General features: G+C 45.2%; 1 protein-coding gene across 1 annotated transcript in view; it reads left to right on the top strand.

Annotated features, from left to right (window-relative positions):
- The window catches only part of LOC142020714 (neural-cadherin-like), a 123,156-nt gene that overhangs the window by 99,197 nt on the left and 2,034 nt on the right, over positions 1 to 21,925 (top strand). The window contains exons 25-32 of the mRNA XM_075008822.1: positions 1,886 to 2,013; positions 3,701 to 3,824; positions 5,014 to 5,194; positions 12,408 to 12,574; positions 13,617 to 13,881; positions 15,476 to 15,656; positions 17,378 to 17,622; positions 19,362 to 19,516. Of these exons, the coding sequence (XP_074864923.1) occupies positions 1,886 to 2,013; positions 3,701 to 3,824; positions 5,014 to 5,194; positions 12,408 to 12,574; positions 13,617 to 13,881; positions 15,476 to 15,656; positions 17,378 to 17,622; positions 19,362 to 19,516 (1,446 nt within the window). The remainder of the gene's footprint in view (positions 1 to 1,885; positions 2,014 to 3,700; positions 3,825 to 5,013; positions 5,195 to 12,407; positions 12,575 to 13,616; positions 13,882 to 15,475; positions 15,657 to 17,377; positions 17,623 to 19,361; positions 19,517 to 21,925) is intronic.

The following is a 21,925-nucleotide window of genomic DNA, read 5'->3' as shown; positions in this document are numbered from 1 at the left end:
GGCGTGAGGGAGCCCATAAGGGCTGTAAGTTCCCTGGAGAGAGAAGCAGGGCTCATACACAGGTTTCTTCTCTGTTTTCTTGAATCAGGGAACTCTGGCAATTGAGTCTAATCCTCTGTGGAGGAGCAATGGGGCCCCAAGGGGAGGGCACTGAGGGAGACATATGCAGAGAGCTCAAGGTACTTCATAATGCAATTTCCTAATGTCCTAGCCACAGCTGCATTATAATACCTGCAAATAAGACTGAAAAATCCACAATGAGTAAGAGAGCTTTTCTCGTCTGCCTGTAACACAAACTCCTTATCTGCTGAGGAACGGGAGATTTCAGATTCAAGCTTGGAACAGGATATGGAGAAAATCCCCACCCCCCCGCCAAATTGTTCGAAACCACGTGCAGAAATGTTGCATCCACAATCTGGATCCAGATCCGACCTGAGCAGGCAGTATAGGACAAGCCTAAAGACAAATACCTATCTTCTAAATCATTCCTGCCTTTTCCAAGTGATCCAGAAAGTAAGGCGAGGGGAAACAAAAGTGAGAATTTTGGCTCTGCGGTGGCCAGAGTGACTGTGGTTCTCCAAGAACCACCCTTGCAGTTCCTAGCAAGACTAGACGTTCTTAACCAGGACCATCCTCCATCCAGACCCAGTCTTTCTATATGTGATAGTCTGGCTATTTAGAGGGAAGCATTAGCTGCAGTATGACTGTTTTCCAAAGTGACTGGAACTCCTCTCCAGGAGGGAGTCAGCTGGCTGCATGTAGATCAAGCTATGCCATTTGCCCAGCTAGCTGTGTGTTGTCCAGCTGGAAGCCGTTGAGCTAGATCCGGCCTGCAGGATGATTCTGTCTGGCTCCCCTGGAGGACACGCTGCACAGTGTGACGTGACACACCCCATATAAGCGATGTCCTGCTGCAGGGAGGAAGCCATTTTGGACCATATCAGGCAGGAGTGGCCAACTTGAGGCTGAGAAGTAGCCAGGATTTACCAGTGTACATAGTAAAAGAGCTACAGTAATATTCCAGCAACACCATTAGCTCCCTCTCCTGTTCCCATCACTTCTGCCCCGTAGCAGCCCCACCGATCAGCCCATCCCTCTCTCTCCCTGCACCTCCTGCACTCAGCTGTTTCATGGTGTGCGGGAGACTCCTGGCGGGAGGTGAGGCGTGAGGGCACAATATGCTTGGAGGAGGGGCTGGGAAGAGGCAGAGGCTTTGGGGGAAATGGGTTAATTGGGGGCAGTGCCTGTGGCACAGCAAGGAGTTGAGCATTGGCCCCTCAGGGTACATCCCCAAAGTCAGCACCTGTGCAAGGAGCTGCATATTAACTTCTGAAGAGCTGCTTGTGGCTCCAGACCCACAGGCTGGCCACCCCGGACTTGTGAATTGTGGCATGCCTTGCAAAAATGGTCGTGATTTGGAACTGTTCAGCCTCAAAGGCCTACTACTCCATCTGGAGTAGGGTTACCTCATTGTGTCCAAAACAACAAAACCCCGCAAGGATCCTGGTATCGCAGTTATCCCATCCATATCCAGATTCTGAGGGAGGGTGGAATTGTGTGAGATGCTGCTGGCAGAAGGGTTATCATCATCCACCGAGACATTTACCGATCTGGTATATTTGCACAGTTTAGGATCAGATTATTTTAAAAAAAAAATGACAGAGTTAGTATGAGCCCCTGGTATGGCTCAGTGACCCACTGGTAGGGTGAATATGGGTCCTGTAAAACTCTGTCTTCCAGCATCCAGTTGCCCAGACCTGATGTTTGTATAGTATAAGGGAGAGGGAATTGACTAAAAAACACGAGTACAACACTTGAAGCAGTTTAGTGAAGGTGAGTGTAATTATTTTTTGGTCTGATGGGACCCTTCTATGTTTTGGTGCAGGATGTTCGATTCATTCTGGATCATTGCAGTACAGCTGTTGCGTCAGAGATACAGGGACTAGGTAAATGGCTCTCAGTTGAAGACCGCACAAACTGTGAGGTCACTGGGACTCTACCACAAAGAGGAAGGTAACAGTACACTTCTGGAGATTAACTGAAAAATAATTTAATATCTTTGAGCATCTAAATTATCAAGATGCAAGCAGGACATCTGTGCGTTTCTACAGTGCCTTCTATGCAAGGATCTCAAAGTACAATACAAATATTAAGGAACTAACCTATCTCAGAGGTTGAGTTACATGTAAGGTCATAGATCTAGTCTGTAGTAGATCCAGGAAAAGTAGCCACATGTCTGGTCCTTAGTATGTTGCCTTTCCCACAGGTTTATTCTGCCACACCTGGCAGACACTCCTGAATTAAGCAATATTGGACCTACTCCTGCAAAACTTCCTTGACTAATTTGTTCCATGGAAACAGAGAAGGGTTGGACTACAACTAGATTAGATTTTATTTTCTCAATCCAGTAAATGTTGTAAATGCTCAATTAAAACTAGTAACAAACATACATGTATATGGGCAAATTTAGCTGTCTGTTCCACAAGTGCAAACCTGGAGCCTTATACTTCTGTTATTTTTGTGACTTCAGTAGGGTAACTTCAATGGTACCAGTCTATATAACAGAGAATAATTAGTGTAGTTCATCAGATTTACTGCCGTTGTGTCCTCATGGGTCTTTGGCTCTGTTGATGATAGCCAGAAGGCTCCTTCATGTGTGTTCAATTATATGGGACCAATAACTTCAGCAGACCCTGTGAGGTTCCCCAAAGACCACAAACCAAATAAGGATCAAAGACTGCCAGCCACGGTTTATTGTCAAGCAAGGTACAAATAACAGTTGTCAAGTATAGTATACTGTATTGTTACACTGTACAGATGTACCTGCAGAAATGGACTGATGCAGTCAGTGGGAATTCCACTGCCCCCTCCGTCAGACCGAGGGCCCCCAAGACACCACATTATATGCAGGTACAAATAAAGGGCACCTCACTGCTGAAGTATCAGGTTACCAGCCTTTGATGCTACTTATTTACCACACAGCACTCTATACATTGTGGTTTGATGAGATCATCTCTTATCCATCCTGCTGTCATTTTAGATCCCTTCCTGAACCTAGGTCTGTATCTATGAGGAGTAGGTACCAAGGTCTTTTTTCATGAGCTGGTGGTACCTTGTAATTTCAACTTATGAACTGTACCAGTTATTGTTCTGCACCTGGACCAATTACGAATTAGTGTCCTGTACTCTGAGCCTTGTCTGTGCCAACTTTTGTTAGCAGAGGCGTGCATCTTGCTCACAGCTTAGCTTTGTTTTGAGCCATGTTTTGTCCATTGTTAGCTAGGCCTCAAACCAGGCCTGTGGTGTATGGGCTTAGGCCTTCATTTTACAACAATTAGTAATCCTGAAGTCTGATTTCCAGAGTGCAGCATCCACATTTCTTGCATATTCACATGTATATTTAGAATGGGATTTTTCAGAAGAGCTCAGTATCTTAAAACTCCCACAATTTCAGTAACATTCCATCTGGAATTCTTAAGGGCAAATTCTCTGCAAGGTGGCTCATTGTTTTCAGTGGAATTATACCAGCAGAGAATTTGCTTCTTACTTTTTCCTATTCTTTTAGAAAATTGCCATTCCTCGGTATAGTCTTTGGAAATGCAGAGGTGGTGCTATTTATATCCCTTATATTCCGGTGTGTGTATTTGAAGGTAACATTCTCATTCATATTCATTTTTATTATGCATCTCACTTTTCAAAGGTATTTGGATGTGACCCAGGTTCTTCAGTTGGGTGGTGTAAAAGAATCAATTCCCTATTCATACCCTCAGTTACAGCACAAGCATTTTACTGGCTGCTTGCGCAATTTCATCTTGGATACTCAGGTAAGAGAGTTTGTCATAATGTTTGCATTCACAATGATATATCCTTTTTGGAGCTAGACGTCCACCCTTCCAGTGGTGATTAGTAATGGACTGATCTCATGAGGATTTAGCAGCTTCCCGCAGGACTGGCCCTGCAGAACAATTATTTTCATTGAGTTGCCTACATGGTTTTTATCCTTTTTTGAGTAATTTTATATGTTCAGTAGCAAAAATATCCATGTATAAGGTATGTCATGTACACGGAATAGCAAATAGAGAATGGATGTTACGGTCATAGGCTGATGATGAGTCATTTCAAATAATGCTATGTCTTGGGAAAGTAATTGCCATTAGGAAGCTTGAGGGGGCTGTAACTTCCACAAATTGCCATAAAGGTGATCGTTTTGCTTACCAGTGCTATCAAGATGTAGAAGATTTGTTACCATATAGAAAGCAATAGAACGTACCATTTGTGGTTTTCATGACACTTGGCATTTCTGAGCCTCTGCTGCAGGGCAGCCATCTTGCCAAAATGTGAAGTCATTTGCGTTTCTCTGGCAATGAGGGAGACCGCTGGAAAACAGCAAAAACCAGCGTCCGGCATGTTATAAGCTGGGTTGAAAAGTTAGAAAGAACATCAGAAACATGTGTGCAGCTCTTACCAAAGTAAATCACCACTGGTTTTGGTTGTTTTTTTAAATTAAATGTCAGATTCACCCCAGCTGATGTCAGGCACAACAGTATTGGCTTTTTTCACATGGACAATATGATAAACATAAAAAAACCTCTCTTTTACCTGGAAGCTGATGCTTCTAGAGCCAGAAACTGTGCTGTTGTTTCTCTTCTTCTACTGTTTATCCATCTGTCCTGTTAGGTCACTTTCCCTAATTTCCTCACCCTCATTCAATGAATTGCTGAATCTTAATGAAATAATGTATTGACCTATGCCAGCTTTGTTTTACTTTCACTGTGCATTGCTTGAGCATATTCAAATGCAAAGTCTGACCTTTGATGTTCAATATTTAGAAGTCAAACATTTATGAAACATGTTGAAAACTAGTGCCTATTAAAACAAAACATGGTGTCAGCTTTCTGAAACAGAGAGATTGGATAAGGATGTACAGACAGTGCATTAGGTATTGGTCTATGGGCTAAAGTTTAATTGCTTGTTCAAACAAAGTCCCAATTTTCCATGATTTTTCTCTTCAAGGTATATGACCTTGGATCTCCTGCAGAGTCCCTCAATAGCTCCCCGGGCTGCACGTTGACAGACGGCAGCTGTGAGAGCATGGGCTCTTCTTCCTGTGGCATTCATGGGCGATGTCTTGGCGAGTGGGCCTCATTTAGCTGTCAGTGTTTGCCAGGTTACCATGGCTACAGATGTGATAAAGGTGAAGTCTTTTTTTTTCCCCCCCTCTGGCATGTTATGGATGGCTGTGAGGGTGCAATTGACAGAACAGCATGCTTAAAATTTACAGTTAATGACATTTCTGATATAGCTTTGAACATATTGATTACCCAGGAGCATGTTCTCATTTTTTGGTTGGGCATTTTTTGTTAATCCCACCCTTCATGTTAATTTTCTTTGTGAAATCTGTCATCCTCGTCACCACATCGTCCCTTATACACTGACAATGTCTATGCACTTGCTGAGTAATTGGAGTGGGACAGAATTAGAATTGCTCCACTGAGTGTCATAAAGAGAAGTTACTCACCTGTGGTAATGATGGTTCTTTGAGATGTATCCCCATGGGTGCTCCACAATAGGTGTTGGGCTCGCCCGGCGCCGCACATTGGAAATCTTCCAGCAGTTTCCCCTGGATTGCGCATGTGCTGGCACGTGCCACTCCCCTGCGTGCCCCTGGCCACGTGCGCAATCCGGTCCCCGCCAGTTCCTTGACCAACTGCCTCGAATGCTCCTGAAAAAACTCTAGACAGAGATCCGAAGTGGGGAGGATGGGCGGGTGGTGGAGCACCCACGGGGACACATCTCGAAGAACCATCTTTACTACAGGTGAGTAACTTCTCTTTCTTCTTCAAGTGGTCCCCGTGGGTGCTCCACAATAGGTGACTACCCAGCAGTAACCCAAGTAAGGGGGTGGGTAATCGGTTTATGTGCAGCTTGCCCCGAGAGGACTGCTGTCGACAGATGGGTATCCTCTTCGAATACCCGATGTAGGGCATAATGCTTGGCGAAGGTGTCGTAGGATGACCAGGTCGCCGCTCTACAGATGTCTTTTAACACGATGCCCTTGAAGAAGGCTGTTGACGCCGCCACCGCCCTGGTGGAGTGAGCCTTGGGCGGGGCCAGCAAAGGAGTTTTTCGAAGCTCGTAGCACATTTTTATACAGGACACAATGTGCTTTGAGATTCTCTGTGAAGAGAGGCCTTCTCCTTTTGACCTGGGAGCGAGAGAGACTAGAAGCCTGTCTGTTTTCCGGAAGGACTTAGTTCTGTCTATGTAGAAGGCCAACGCCCTCCTCACATCTAGGAGATGCGGGCATGCCTCCTTGCTGGAGCTGTGAGGCTTCAGGTAAAACGAGGGTAAAACTATTGGTTCGTTAAGATGGAACTCCGAAGAAACTTTGGGAAGAAAGGCTGGGTGCAGCTTTAAGGTTACCGCCTCCTTTGAGAATACTGTGCAGGGCGGCGTTGCCATCACTGCTGCGAGCTCACTCACCCTGTGGGCTGACGTGATCGCAAGGAGGAAGGTTGTTTTTATCGTAAGGAGGCGTAGGGGAACTGTGGCTAATGGTTCAAAAGGTGGACCCGCTAGCGTGCTGAGCACCAAGTCCAAATTCCACGATGGTGGAAGCGGTTTCCGAGGGGGGTACAGGTTTACCAGCCCCTTTAAGAACCTGGTAACAATAGGATGGGCGAATACAGTGGGCCTTTCCTCTGTATGCCGAAAAGCTGATATAGCGGCGAGGTGGACCTTTGGCGAGGATAGGGAAAGCCCGCCTCTCTTGAGGTCCAATAAGTATTCTAGTATTACAGGTATAGGAGCGTCAAGGGGAGCTAACTGCTTGGCGGAACACCAGGCTGTAAATCGAGTCCATTTCTGCTTGTAAGTCCTCCTGGTGGAGGCCCTTCGGCTACATTCCAGCACTTGTTGTACTCCCTCCGTACACGTGCTCTCTAAGGAGCTGAGCCATGGATTAGCCATGCTTGTAGATGCAGACCCTGAGGGTGCGCGTGCACTATGGACCCCTGAGCCTGCGTGAGTAATTCCGGTGCCACGGGTAGAGGGAGCGGTGGGCGGTTTGACATGCGCAGAAGCAAGGGAAACCACTGCTGCCGATCCCACGTTGGGACTATGAGTATCATGCGAGCTCTCTCCCTTCTGGCTTTCTGCAAGACCTTGTGGATAAGCGCTGTGTGGGGAGATGCGTAAAGTAGGGGGCCCCTCCATGAAATCATGAATGCGTCCCCCAGGGACCCCTGCCCCACTCCTGCCCTGGAGCAGTACTGGGGACACTTCTTGTTGTGCTGGGTGGCAAACAGATCGATCTGGGGAAACCCCCATGTACAAAAAATGCGCCGTAGCAGGTCGGAGCGGATCTGCCATTCGTGCGTGAGTGTGAAGCGCCTGCTCGGCTGATCTGCTTTCACGTTGTGAGCGCCCGGCAAGTATGAGGCTTTCAACGTTATGTTGTTGGCAATGCACCAGTTCCACAATCAGACTGCTTCCACACATAGGGCACGGGATCGTGCCCCTCCTTGTTGATTGATGTAAAACATAGTGGAGGTATTGTCGGTATTGATCCCAACTACTTTGCCATGTAGGTAATCTCGAAAATGTTTGCAGGCGTTGAACACTGCTCTGAGCTCCAGTTTGTTTATGTGCAGTGTCTGTTCCGCAGGGGACCATAGCCGTTGCGTCACCTTGTCGCTGATGTGCGCTCCCCATCCTATGTGGGAGGCGTCGGTAGTAAGAAAAATAGAAATTTGTGGTTGGTGAAAGGGCACCGCTACTAGCAGATTCTTGGGGTCTTCCCACCATGCCAGGGATCTGCGCACCTCTGTCGTGGGCGACACCACCCTGTGGACAGTGTGGGATGCCGGTTTGTAAACGCTTGCCAGCCAATGCTGCAGGGTTCGCATGTGCAATCTGGCATTCTGTACCACAAACGTCGCTGCCGCCATGTGGCCCAGCAGCTGTAAGCATGTTAAGACCGGCACCGTAGGGCTGTATGTGATGACCTGCACCAGCGAACTGATGGTGCGGAAGCGGGTGTTGGGTAGGTACACCCTTGCTGTGATAGAGTTTATGCGTGCCCCTATGAACTCTATATCTTGTGTGGGTTCGGTCTTTGACTTTGCGAGGTTGATGACTAGGCCCACCGAAGAAAACGTGTTCGTGGTGACGCGTATCATGCGTAAGACCTCTGCCTTAAGGCCCCTTTCAGCAGGCGGTCGTCCAGAATTGGGAAAATAAACACCCCCTGTCTGTGCAGGTAGGCTGACACCACTGCCAGGGTTTTGGTAAAGGCTCTGGGGGCCGAGGAGAGGCCGAACGGAAGAACCCTGTACTGGAAGTGTTCCTTGCTGACCATGAAGCGGAGGAAGCGTCTGTGTGCCGGGTGGATTGTTATATGAAAGTAAGCATCTTGTAAGTCGAGGGCTGCAAACCAATCTCCATCGTCCAGTGCCGTGAGTATCGAGGCAACTGTGATCATCCGAAAATGTTGCTTGCACAAGTAGCGGTTGAGGCCCCGAAGATCTAAGATGGGCCTCCAGCCTCCTGTTTCCTTCTCTGTTAGGAAGTAGCGTGAATAAAAACCTTTCCCCTGGAATTTTTCCAGCACTCTTTCCACCACCCCTATGAACATAAGGTGATCCATCTCCTGCTTAAGCCTCGCCTCATGGGCAGCGTCCTGGAGGTGAGGCCTGGAAGGAGGCTTCGTCAGTGGGAGCAACTGGAAGGGGATCGCGTAACCCGTGGCTATGATCTCCAGCACCCATTTGTCTGTGGTGATCTTTTGCCATTGGGAGTGGAACGGTCTGAGGCGATGATGGAACATGAGATGAGAGTGGCATTGAGCGATGGTATTGATAGTGCAGCCCCCGACATACCCGTCAAACTTGTTGCCTTTGGGCCTGTCCCGAGGGCGTATGGCTTTGTTGAGAACGTCGCCTGGGAGTTCTGTACTGTTGCTGCTGTTGATGGCGCCCTTGGTCGTAGCCCCGTTGATATTGAGCACGCTGTGGTTGGTACGGGTAGCATCTTTGCTGAGGATAAAATTTTTTCTTCCTGTATGGAGGAGTATAAATGCCCAAGGTTTTAAGTGTAGCTCTCAAGTCCTTACTGGAGTGGAGGACCAAGTTGGTTGAGTCTGCAAACAGCTTTTGTGTATCAAAGGGAAGATCCACGATCTTCGCCTGTAGGTCCCTCGGGATACCCGATGTCTGGAGCCAGGATTCTCTATGCATGACCACTGCTTTAGCCGTTGAACGTGCCGCCGTGTCCGCCACGTCCAGGGCAATATGGACTCCCGTCCGCAATGCTGCGTAGCCCTCTTGTACAATTGCCTTTAACACCGGCTTTTTGTCTTCCAGAAGTGAATTCATGAGGGGAGTAAGCCTAGAGTAATTATCAAAATTATGGTTTGCTAGGTGTGCCGCATAATTTGCCATTCTCAATAGCAGGGTAGAAGAGGAATATACCTTCCTGCCAAACAGCTCTAGCTTCTTAGCATCTTTGTCCGATCCCCCCGATTTGTACTGAGAAGCCTTTGACCTCTGCTGGGATGATTCGACCAGCAAAGAATTTGGTTGCAGGTGACTGAAGAGGAACTCCATGCCCTTTGCCGGGACGAAGTACTTCTTATCCGCTCCCTTGTTCATAGGTGGAACAGAGGCCGGAGTCTGCCATATGTTAGTGGCTGACTCCATAATGGCTTCGTCCAGCGGAATAGCAATTTTGGATGAAGCCGGGGGTCTCAGATTTTTCAGGAGTTTGTGATATTTCTCCTGCACCTCTGCCGTTTGAATGTCTTGCGTGAAAGCCATCCTTCTAAACAGCTCCTGAAACTGTTTAAGGTCATCTGGGGGAGAGACATCCCCGGGGCCATGGCCTCATCTGGGGAGGATGAGGAGGAACCACTAGGGTAAACCTCCCTCGAAACCTCGGGCTCCTGCGGTCGATGATACACTTGCTTGCTGGAGGATTGTGAAGGAAAGTCTCGGGGTTCTAAAATTAACTCCCCTTGAGACAACTGTGTTTCCGTCCCCGATCGGGAGTGTCCATGGGGGTATTGAGCGGCCGGGGGGGGACCTGCCCCTGGGTGTAGGCCTGCGGTGTCTGTGTCCAGCATGATAAGGACGACCATGGCAGCACGGGCAAGGGTCCGGGGATGGAGACCTAGACCACTCGCGGGGTGTGTATCCCCGATGTCTGGGAGAGCGAGACCTCCGCAATGACACAGATAGAGGTGAAACTGGTTTGTGATAGTACTCCAGGGGATCCAATCCCAGAAAAGGTGAAGATGGCCCAAGCCATGGTGACATTGGTTGGAGGAATGGAGAAGGAGGTTCTGGATAGGCCGGTGGAGACCCAGGCCTTCGGTGCAGCGTGTGTATGACAGGGGGAGGGCTTGGTGCTAACAGCAGCGCAGCCCTGTCCGGAGATGGGCTGCGGTGCCGGGCTTTTGATTTTGCCTTGCCCCTCCCCTGCGGGGCTGGCACCGCCCCCTCCCGTGCCGGGGATCTCGGCCCCGCTGTTGGCGCCGTGCTTGGCACAATCAGCTGCGGTGCCATGCAGGTATCTTCCTCTGGTGCCTTCAGGCTCCGTGTCTGGCGCCCCTGCACTGTTGGTGCCACGGGGGCCGGTGTCACCTGTGGCGGTGCCGCTGGGTCCGGCGCTTGCCTCGCTGACGTTCTAGGCGCCGCGTGTGCCGGCTGTTGTGTAACTGGAGGCTCAGCCTCTGCCACGTGCGCTGCCGCACTGCCGCTTGCCTGAGTATGTGGCTGGGGGCTGTGTGCTTCGCTCGTCCTGCTCGCTGAAACTGCCGGCAAGGATCGAGCTGGGGAGAGTTTCCTCTGTTTCTGCACCAAGGGGGTCAGAGAAGCTGCCTTCCTCTTATGCAACCCAGAGGGCCCTTCTGGGTGAGGCTTCTCCGGCAAGTCCGGCTGGAGAGCCTTGTCAAACAAGAGCATTTTAAGCCTCATTTCTCTGTCTTTCCTGGCCCTGGCTGTGAGCTTAGCACAGTGAGAACACTTCTGGGTAACGTGTGATTCCCCCAGGCAGCGGATGCGTTCACTATGTCCATTGGAGGCTGGCATAGCTTCACGGCATGACTCACACTTTTTAAAACCTGAAGAGGCCATCGCGGTGAGTCCTTTGCTGTTAATAGGGTACTTAGCACTTAATCCGTGCCTTTTTACCCAAATCGTGATCACCAGCCTGCGGGGCAGCGGGCGACCTAACTGGCCTTCACGTCCGCTCTTCTCTTCTTTGCTCCTCTCTTTTTTTTTTTGGTAACCGAAAAAAACAACAATTTACACGTAGAAAACACTATCTAATCTGACTCTGGCCTTAGCCTGAGCAGATTCCGTCTGCAGCCGATGGCGGTTGAGAAGGAACTGGCGGGGACCGGATCGCGCACACGGCCGGGGGCGCACAGGGGAGCGGCGCACGCCGGCGCATGCGCGATCCAGGAGAAACTGCTAGAAGATTTCCGATCTGCGGCGCCGGACGAGCCCGACACCTATTGTGGAGCACCCACGGGGACCACTCGAAGAAGAAGCTTTATACCACTGACATTGAAAGGATGTTATTTTCTAGGGCCAAGAGGTCTGTAATTTTGGTGCAGGAGGATCTGAGTTCCATCCCTGCTGCCTCCACATGGCGAAGGTGTTCAGCAAAGTGACCACTGTAAAGTCTCAGTTGGCCACAGATTTGTTACATTAATTTAAATTTGTCCTCAGCTTCTTCCCATTGTGTGGGTCAGGACTGGGGGACACAGGAGAGACTGTGTTTGATCTGCATCCTGAAGCAGGAGTTCAAAAGGCCATTCAGTCAATTGCAGCTCTAGAAGAAGAGTTAATTGAGCAAAACTAAAAGCCATTTCTGTTTTGCTGAGAAAATGAGGTTTTTTCTGCCTAATTTCCTCCTTATTGTTTTGTAGTTCACCGTCTTCCTAAGAAAAGGAAGAGCTGTAAACGTGCTTTAAAAAGATTTCAAATAGTCATTTGTCATTACAAGCTGATGTACTGGTCTGTGGTCAGGGAAAAGAGGAGTGCTGGGAAGGCAGTGTACTCCATCACATGAGCAGGGATCCCTATGCAGAAGACATGCTCTATGCTGGTGGAAGGAGCAGTGTTACTTGTTTGCTAGTAACAGCCTCTGAGTATTTTAAACAGCACCATTAACAGGGTCCCGATGGAGATGCACGTAGCCCTACTCAGTGGAGGAATCTACCATGTCTTTGAAAATGAAGGCAGGAGAGGAGTTTCTGGGATTGCAGTGGCAGAATCCTAAGGGACTTCCCCAGAAGGGCATATTATGTCAGCCCTAGTTTACACTCAGTTGATGAAATTCTTTGTTTTACTCACATTGCTTTCTTCCTGCATTGGGTCATTTTTACAAGTTTTTCACTTCAGTTGCCAAAGAATTCTCCTTTGGGGAAAGGAGCCACATTCGGTATCTGCTTCCTGTGGCTGTGCCTACCCGCAGGATGCTGTTAGAGGTGACAGTCAGGACGCGACAGCCCAACGGTGTCATCATGAGCTTGGCTTCCCGAGCCAAGGATGAGTACATCACCCTGCAGGTTAGTGAGTCATCTTGGACAACCACAGCATAGAGTGTGTTCCATTCAAGCTCACATGTAGTGCAGAGAAAGGTGGATAAGAAAGCACTTTTGAAAGTAAAATTAAATTAGTCCCTGAAAATCAGTGTAAATAAATAATTAAATGGAGGTACACATCTCATAGAACTGGAAGGGACCTCAGGAGGTCATCGAGTCCAGTTCCCTGCCCTTTTGGCAGGGCCAAGCACCGTGCTCTTTTTTTTTTTTAAATCTATTTATTCCTGCTAATAAAGTGGACCTAATTCTCTACTACTTAACCTGAATGTACACCCATGTCATTGCATTAGCTATAGTGGAGGCTCTTCAGTGTCGGTGTGACTACACTTGCATTCTTCTTTTGAAAGAGGTATGCAAATGAGGGAACTCGAAAATGCAATTGAGGTATCAATTTGCATATTTGGCACCTTATTTTGCATATTCTAATTTCGAAAGCTCTTCTTTCGAAAGAAGAAAGCCAGTGTAGACGCTGCTCTTTCGTAAGTAAACCCCATTTTCGATTTCCCTCATCTTCATACCTCTTTCGAAAGAGGAACGCAACTGTAGACACACCCTGTAAGACAGGACCAAAGGGATGACCAGACAGGATCAGAATATTGGTCCATCTAGTCCAGTGGCCAGCCTGAGCATTGTCTGCCAGGACTGCTGGTGTGTACATGTCCCACCACTCCTTCAGTGAAACTATGCAATTCAGTTTCCACTCTTCCTTGATGACGTTGACAGGAAAGAGGCCAGAAGTAGTTATTGTGATCCCAGCACTGAGAGTGCCAGATTCATGTCACACTGGGTAACTCACAACCATCAATGGTAATGTATTGGTCACTCGTGAAGTAAGTTGGTTTGACTGGCAACATAGATGTGACAGAACCACATTCCTATCTCTCTGAGCCAACCCCTTGTGTTGGTCTAAATTTTAGTATGTGTTTTTGTCAAGATTGTTAAAAAGTTTGGATGAAATAACTGATTGTGATTGTTTTTTCCTAATACTCTGTTAATAATCCACAAGGTCGTGCAGGGATTCTTAACAGTCTCATATAACCTGGGTGATGGAGACTTTGCTGTTACCCTTCCCTCCTATAACATTGCGAATGGGGAGTGGCATCATATCACCTTGGAGAGGATTGAAAATGAGTTTAGCCTTCGCCTTTACGAAGGAGGTGGGAAGAGAGAAATCCTGAGAGCAGCAGGACTATGCAAAGAGATTGTGATTGATCCCAGTAGCTTGGTACTTGGAAACACTTACCCTGTCAATCGGAATCAGAGTTTTCAAGGTAAGGAACTATTGGTTTAACTGGGGGGATAGTAATGTAGAAGGGCTGTTAAGTGAAGTCCACTCTCTCTGCGCAAAGTGTGAGTTAAACAGGTTTTTTGGTGTGGCAGCTCTGGGGGGATTTGTCGAGTAAGTCACAATCCACCACTTATTTAGGGGAAAAGTATAGGAAAGTCCCATCCACAACTTATACTTCAACCACTGGGGTAAAATGGGCAGTAACCCCTCCAGACAACCTATATAGCAACAGGTTCTGTGTGTAGTTGAAATCCGCTGGTTGCATCCCTCTCCTGTCACACTGCAAATTCTCCCCATGGATATGCAAGCCTGGATTTGCCTGGTGCATCCATTTTGCATCTGCCAACTGCAACAAAGCAGAACCATAGCAGTTCCCTGCATTTGGAGCACCTGCTACCCTTACGCTGCTGGGTGATTCACCTTCTTGTGATAAGTATTGTTCATTGCATAGCACATTGCAAAACAGATCTCCTTAACTTAAACCCTGTTAGGAAAATTGTACTGGGATAATAATGAGCTTTCGACTGTAAGCTTAGGTAATGGGTAGCATGAAAACTCATTACCTAATAAATAAATGCGTTAGCCTTTAAGGTGCTACAGAACTGCTTGTTTTGTGAAGCTACAGACTAACACAGCTACCCCTCTGAGACAGGAAATATGGATTTTGGATTACTGAGGCGCATGGTCTCCCGGTTGAAAGATTATAACGGAATCAACTGCAATTTCTGCAGGGCAGGATAAAATGTTTGTTTGACTAGATTTGAGGTTTTAAATACGTATCATCAATGGAAAGTAAAAGATCTTAGCATGTTGTCAGTTGAAAAGCAAACTCATAAAAACAGGCAATGCAAAATTAAGGTTCCAAAAACAAAAAGGGAAATGTGGAGCTAAGGGTACCTCAGCCAGCCTTTACTGTCTCTTCATATCTCCACTTGCCCTCCATGCACATGTGGTACTGTACTGTCTCTTCAATATTGGCACACAAGCCAGATATCTCACTACACTGCACAGACAAATGTGTAATCTGTGCAGCATTCCCCTCCCCCATCTGCTGAATCCATGACCACACATTGGCCATCCCTTAATCCTCATGAGACAAGACAGTAACATCCCCAGGAAGAGGGAGAAATGCTCTGATGCGTGAAACTCAGGACTGGGAATCCCAGAAACTGGCTCCTACGTTCTGTTTACAAATACAGTCATTATTGTAATTTTTTATTGATGGTGAATCTGCAGCCACCCCAGTAATTATCGGTCTCTTCGTCCTTGTATGAAAGAGAACCTTCATAAAGTGTAGTTCATTTTCAGGCCATGCCACTCCTTCCCGTCACTCCAGTGCTTACCCCTCTGCTGCAGCTATTTGAACCCTCTGCAGTTCGGATGTGGGGTTCTGGCCCATATCTAATGGGCAGGATCAAAACCTGAGCTCTCACTCCCCTAAAGTTTGGGGAAATAACTTTTTTGCCTTGACACATCTCAAAATACTTGCTCAGTCTGACAGCATTGACAGATGTTTTAAACCCTTCTTTTTGCTGAACAGCATTCAAAACCCGAGTCCTTTCTGTTTTATGCCTTAGGATGTATGAAGGATGTCAGATTTAATAACTACAGGCTGCCTCTGGATACTCACTCTAAGGAGGTTGTGTCAGTATTAAGTACCCAAGGAGTGAAAGAAGGCTGCTTTTCAGAGGCTTGTCGGAACAGCCCCTGTAGCCAGCCACTTATTTGTATTGACTTGTGGATGATGCATGAATGCAGGTAATTGGGGGAAGCCAGCACACACAAAGTACGAGTGAAACATGGGAAGGATGGATGCTGAAGGGTGTAAGTTGAAATAAGCCCTCTGCATAGTACCATCCAGTTAAACTACACTGAAATACAGGGCCAAGTTCCAGACTTGTTTATGATGTGGCAACCCCATTAGCATCAGCAGTGTTTATTGATGTATATCAGAGCACAGTCCCTTCCAACCAGATGCTCAGCTGGTGTAAAATGGTGTTATCTCCATTGACTGCAATTAAGGTAAGCTGATTAACACCAGCTGAACATGGGGCTTTCTGCTCTATTAAAGCTGCTCATGGGGTATAAAACATACAGAACAATTTGACCCACTTTCTGAAAACTGAAATTAGGAAGTAGTACAGATTGATGGATGGATTGTGCTAATAGAAAACAGACAGCTTTGAAGATAGCCTGGATAGTGATATTGTTTTGTTACGTGTCATGTGGCATTTGAACAGCATAAAATGTGAAGCAAAAATCAGAGGATATATTCTACATAGTGAATGCTGTATCTTGTCATACTAAGAACCTTGAAGGCATGCCACATGGAACATTCACTACTATGGAATAATCAAAATTTTGACAATGATTGAAGTGACTTTTTAAAAAACACAAAACCCTGCTTTTCAAATCAAGATAGTCATCTTCAGATCATATTTTACTGCAAAATGTAAAAGGATTTTATCCACCTTCAAAGTTAACTCCTTATAAGTTTAATAACTTAAACCAAACAAACAATGACATCTGAAGCTAGCTCAAAAGTGTATTTTCAGACTAGGAGAAAACTGAGAATATTACAGTTCTTGTGTTTAGGCTGGCAGTCTATACGACAAGGTACAGCTGGATGCAGTTTCAAAGAACTACCATGTTCCTAAAAGTATGGTTTGAGGTGGAAACATCAGTCCATTTTTCATTCTAAGGATGGCTTCACTGTAAAATTAACTTGAGTTATCTTCACTGAGTTAGCAACTCCTGAGCTAGCTTAGCTCGAATGAGAGTGGCCATGCTGTGAAACAGCAAAGTGATTATGTTAGCAGTTGATGAGTTGTGGTGACTGGAGCTGTAGCATGTACTCGCTCGTGTGCCAGCTGACTCCAGATAAAAGCACCACTACTTCCAAATAATGTTTTGTTTTGTTTTTTAATTTTCTTTGTTATAAAACTGGAGTTAACTCTGAAGTAAAAGACAACTCCTTTAGCGTCCTCCTGTACTAACACTGTTCTAATAGGGAGAATTGTAGATATGGTTTTTGTCACAGATGCTTTTAACTTTTAGCAGCATGAAGATTCACTGATGGGGAGCGGGGAGAATACAGGAGGGGTTAATGCCATCTTATAGACCTGTAACTCCTGCACTTGACCAAACACTTGTTCTTGCAGGCAGCCTCACTGGAGCCAGTGGGTCTACTAGCACGCCCAAGTCCATTCACACAAGTAAGGGGCTGGAGGACTGGGCCATTATTTTTGACTTTGTTTCACAGAAGAGAAGAACTCTTAGCCCCATGCCTGAATTCACTGAGACCATTCATGTGGGGGAACACTGCCAGAGTAGGAATTAAGGTAGCCTTTGTATAAGACAACTCAGAAGACTGTATTCAGACATACAGTGTGTCCCCTGACTGGTAGAGGATTTTCAGTGCTTTCATGTCTGTTGTTATCAAGGAGTTCTGTTGTTTTAATTTGCTTTTGTCTTTCCAGTTGTCCTCCAGGACACATGATCATGGAGAATGCCACAGGCAGACACTGTATCTACACCATATGTGCTAAAAGACCCTGTAACTTTGGCACATGTGTCTCCCAGTCTTCAACCAAGTTCCGATGTCATTGCCCTGCTGGCTACACAGGCCACTACTGTGAAATCACACTGGCAGTCTTTCACAAGGATGCGGGCTTGAGCTTCAGTTCCATGTTTGCCATCTGTATTTCCTTTTTGGCACTTTTAGGTAGTTATGGCAATTATATCTTATACTACCTTTGGTGACTAAATTTGTCCATCCTCTGCTCTTCTGGACATTCATCATGTTGTCTTTCTGTGGAAAAACTTGCTTCCTGTGGAGACTGGACTCTGCCTTCACTGTTTTGTTCTCTTCTCTATTCCATCCTCTTTTCATCCCCTTCTTCAAAAGTTACATTGATGATTGTACTGATTCACCTGACGAAAGCCCTTGCAGTTTCCAGATTTTTTTTTTTTGTGGATTTCATTTCCAAAAAGCTTTCAGAAGGTATTAGTAGAGACAAATTTAGTCAATAGCTAGAAAAAAGATTGCTAGGAGAAAGCCATTATTTAAAATACAGCTATACATGGAACAGATTACTTCTGCCCATGAGAAATAAATTGTCACTGAGTGCAGACTTTGGACACTGGAAGCAGAGTAGGAGCATGTTTATTTTAAATATCTGGCCAATTGTAAGTTATCATAGTGTAAATAAATCAGAAGCTGCGGGTTTTTGAAAGAATTTGTTATATTTGAGTATCTCAGTCAGATTCCATTAAAACTTGACAGGATTTTTTAATAGAGTAAGAGCAGAAAGAGTATCCCATTCTGGTGCACTGTGGAATGAGAATTTAAACACAGACTTCTCAAAATATCTTATGACCAATTTGTAAGTAATGCTCACTCTCACAGCAAATACACTTTAAATTTGTATGTAGTAATGGCCCCATCTTATTCTTACTGAAATTGCTTTGGAGTCTTGCCTTTGACTCCAATGGGATCAGGACGGGGCCTTCCAAGAGGATTTTATTGTGTGTTTTTTGCAGTAGAAATGGTACACACTGTATACAAGTTTGCATTTTCGTAATGATAATAAACATTTTCAGAATAGCACAAGTTTTTACAATTCTCAGCATGCGAATTGCAGCTAAACACAATTTTTCTAATTATGTAGACTTGCAGATGTTAAAGCATAAAGATGTGCCTGAATTAATTTTTCTAATAAAGTGTGTGATACACAATCCTCTTCCCTTTGTCTCATGTCATCTCATGCTTCATTTCTGTTCTTGTTCACAGACCTGTATCTGTTCCTCAGAACTCATCATCATCAGTTTTTGTGCTACATACACCTTTATATGCATTTTCTGTTAAGCATCAAGTCTGTCCAAGTCAGTACGGTAAACAGATATTTTGGTCTCAAATAACCAATTCTGCATGTCAAGCAGTTCTTCAGTTGGTACTAACTTTGTAATAAAGGAAGCTCTGAAGGCCTCCTTTCTCCCTTTGCTATTGCTTGTAAATACATTTACCATTAATGGAAGTAATTCTCAAAGCACAAGGACAGCTGACCTCTACAGCTGCAGATGATTTTACGGGGTTGCCTTTTAAAGGGCCTGAACCCACTCTTTACACTGGCTTTAAACCAATGAATCCACTTTGGCCAAATCCTTTAAGGTACAATTTAGTCATTTAAGTTCAGTTGTAATGCCATTTAAATACCTTTGAGGATCTGGGCCACTGTTTTCAATGAAGTTATGTCTGGTGTAAATGATGAGAGTGCAGACCTGGGTACTGTGTATAAAGGCTGAAGCCATTCTGCGTATTTCCCTTCTCACTTCAGTCTGGCAGTGCAATATCCAGTGATACACAATTATTGTCTCGACCACACTGCAGTGTTCTTTAAGTAGCATTGTTCTGTTTCATTTCTGAACGATCACTCTCTGCTTCACTCCCATGTATGCGTGCAGTTCTGTTCAGTGGTGCCTTCCTATGGACTCGCTGGAAGAGTCACAAAGCTCGGAATGGAGGAGTGCACCATGTCTCTGACACTCCTAATGACTTGGAGGACATCAGAGAAAATATCCTCAACTATAATGAAGAAGGGGGTGGGGAGCAGGATCAAGTAAGGATCACTTCTTTAATATGATATAAGCAGGCTAGTGGTTATCAGTCTAATGAAACACAGAGGAATCAGTTGTGCCCCCTAATCCTTGGTTTTGTTGCTTATCTTACTGCAAGTGACTGTTGAACTTATTTATTAGGTTGCATGAGGGTTTTTTTTTTAAATACAAATGGTCTTTAAACATAAAGGTCTACACAAATTTAATTTGCCTTAAAGTAGAAGTACCTATGTGAGTGATTATAAATGCTTGGAGGATGAGTTTAGCAGTTAAAGATTTTATGGTTGATCTTTTTCTGGTTTCTTGCTCTAGAGGCTCTTCTGTTGTCAGTGGCAATTGCTGTGGTGATAAGGTTTTAGAAAACCCTAACATGAAATCACCCTTATGGACCATCACTTTTAATGACACTTCTTATGCAGTTTGTTATCAGAACATGACTTATTACACCTTAAAATCACTCAGTTTTTATTAATTAAGGTGCTATCTTTGTTTTAGCTAAAGCCTTTTAGCTCTTGGAAGAAAATACCAGGGCCTTTTCTTTTGCCCTCTCCTGAGGGAAGAGAAGGAAATCTCATGCTATAAAATTGGTGTTGCACTTTAAATGCAACAAATACCCATGAAACAGCTAATTCTCACACTTCCATGTATCCTGTACATGGATTACCAGAATTTTGGCTTATATTGCCATCCAGAAAAAATGTCACAGATAATTACAGATTTGTTAATTTTTAAAAGTCCAGATAATTTTGTTGAGCAATTAATACTTATGTGATATCAGAATCAATAAGAGACTGTTTAAAAACCACCTAGAGGTTGCAACAGTATTTCTGAGCTTGTGGTTGCCCTTCTGTGAGTGCTGCAGAGCAAAGAAAATGTAACTTGAAAATAGCATTAAAATCTGAATACTTAAACTTTCAACTAAATAAGCAAGGAGTTTTTATACAGAAAATTTTATATTAAACATTTATGAGAGCCAGATGAAAAATAATTTTTCACTTGTAAAATGTCGAATTAACTGTGAACACATTTTAAATGCCTAGGCGGATATTTTTCAAGTGGCATTTGGAGTTGCATTCGCAGATCCTGTTAGTTTCAATAAGCTTCTGTCCTGTGCTTTACTTGAACGTTTGCCACACAGGGGCCATATGCCGAGAAAATAGTGGGTTTTAGAACAGGTCTACTGGAGTTTCTCCAAGAAGAATTAAAGCATATTCTTTCATAGAGCAGCAAAATCAAATACACTAACAAATGGCCTCTAATCAAGGGTGATCGTGAAGCGTGGAGGCAGACGGTGGAAATAAAGTTGCCTTGTTGAAATGTTTACAGCAGGCCATTTCCAAATTACTCACCTTTTTTAATCAGTGGAAACCTTACCCAGAATCTTCATAAATGTCTATGATTTGGCATGCCTGATTCTTTGTCTGGAATTTCAAACCTGAGTATGCCTTGGCTTCAGAGGAATTAAATGGATGTAGTTTGATGTTATCTTAAAAATTAACTTAAGGGTGTATGTACACAAAAGACACCACATACGAATTTCACATTTGTCAGCCGCAGGCAGGACTGGAGAAACAAAAGGGTATCAATGCTGAGCTTCTATATGTGAAAGGGAGGGAATGTGCCTTAGAGGATATGGAGATTACAGCAAACAGTAAGCCAGTAGTGCCTGGCTGTGTAAAACATTTAACACTGTTTAGCATTGAGTTGTAGATAACACTGGCTGGGCAGCAAGGGGAAAGGATAATCTTTGGATTGTAAATTGCCTGCTAATTATGCATATATATGGCATCTATCATTTTATTTTAAGAAACAGAAAATACAGTGAAAACATGCTTTTAATATGACCTAATTCCTGCTCCTTAACGCTGCTCAGGCACACTTCACCTAATGTTGGAAGGGCCAAAATCAGATTTCTATTTTGAGAGTTTTGGCTGAGTTAAGAGATTCCCAATTAGGTCAGATGGTACTTAGTGACAGTTTACACTTTAGTACTTTTTATCCTGGGGAGACCATAGTCAGCAAGCCATCTATATGTTACATTGCCCATCTCAAACTACAGCTATGTCTCTGGAATGGAAATAAGGCATAGGCACACTGAACGCTAGTCTACACTAGACACGCTATCTGCACAAGTGCAGCTGCACCAGGGTAGCACAGTCAATGGGATGCAAACGCTCCCATTAGTGTATTAAATGTATGTCCACAAGAGACAATAGCATCTCCCACCACCATAGCTCTCATGCCAACATAGTGATATCCACAGTGGTACTTGTCACTTGGGGAGGGTGTAGTAACAGAGAGGAAGCCGTGCTAGTCTATACACTATCAAAACAAAAAGCAGTCAAGTAGCACTTTAAAGACTAGCAAAATGGTTTATTAGGTGATGTGTGTGTGGTTTAGTCACAAGCCAG

This window comes from Carettochelys insculpta, chromosome 14 (genome assembly GCF_033958435.1).
Source record: "Carettochelys insculpta isolate YL-2023 chromosome 14, ASM3395843v1, whole genome shotgun sequence".
NCBI classification, from domain to species: Eukaryota; Metazoa; Chordata; order Testudines; family Carettochelyidae; genus Carettochelys; species Carettochelys insculpta.
The sequence above is the reverse complement of the archived record's forward strand: the minus strand, read 5'-3'. Positions and strand labels throughout refer to the sequence as shown.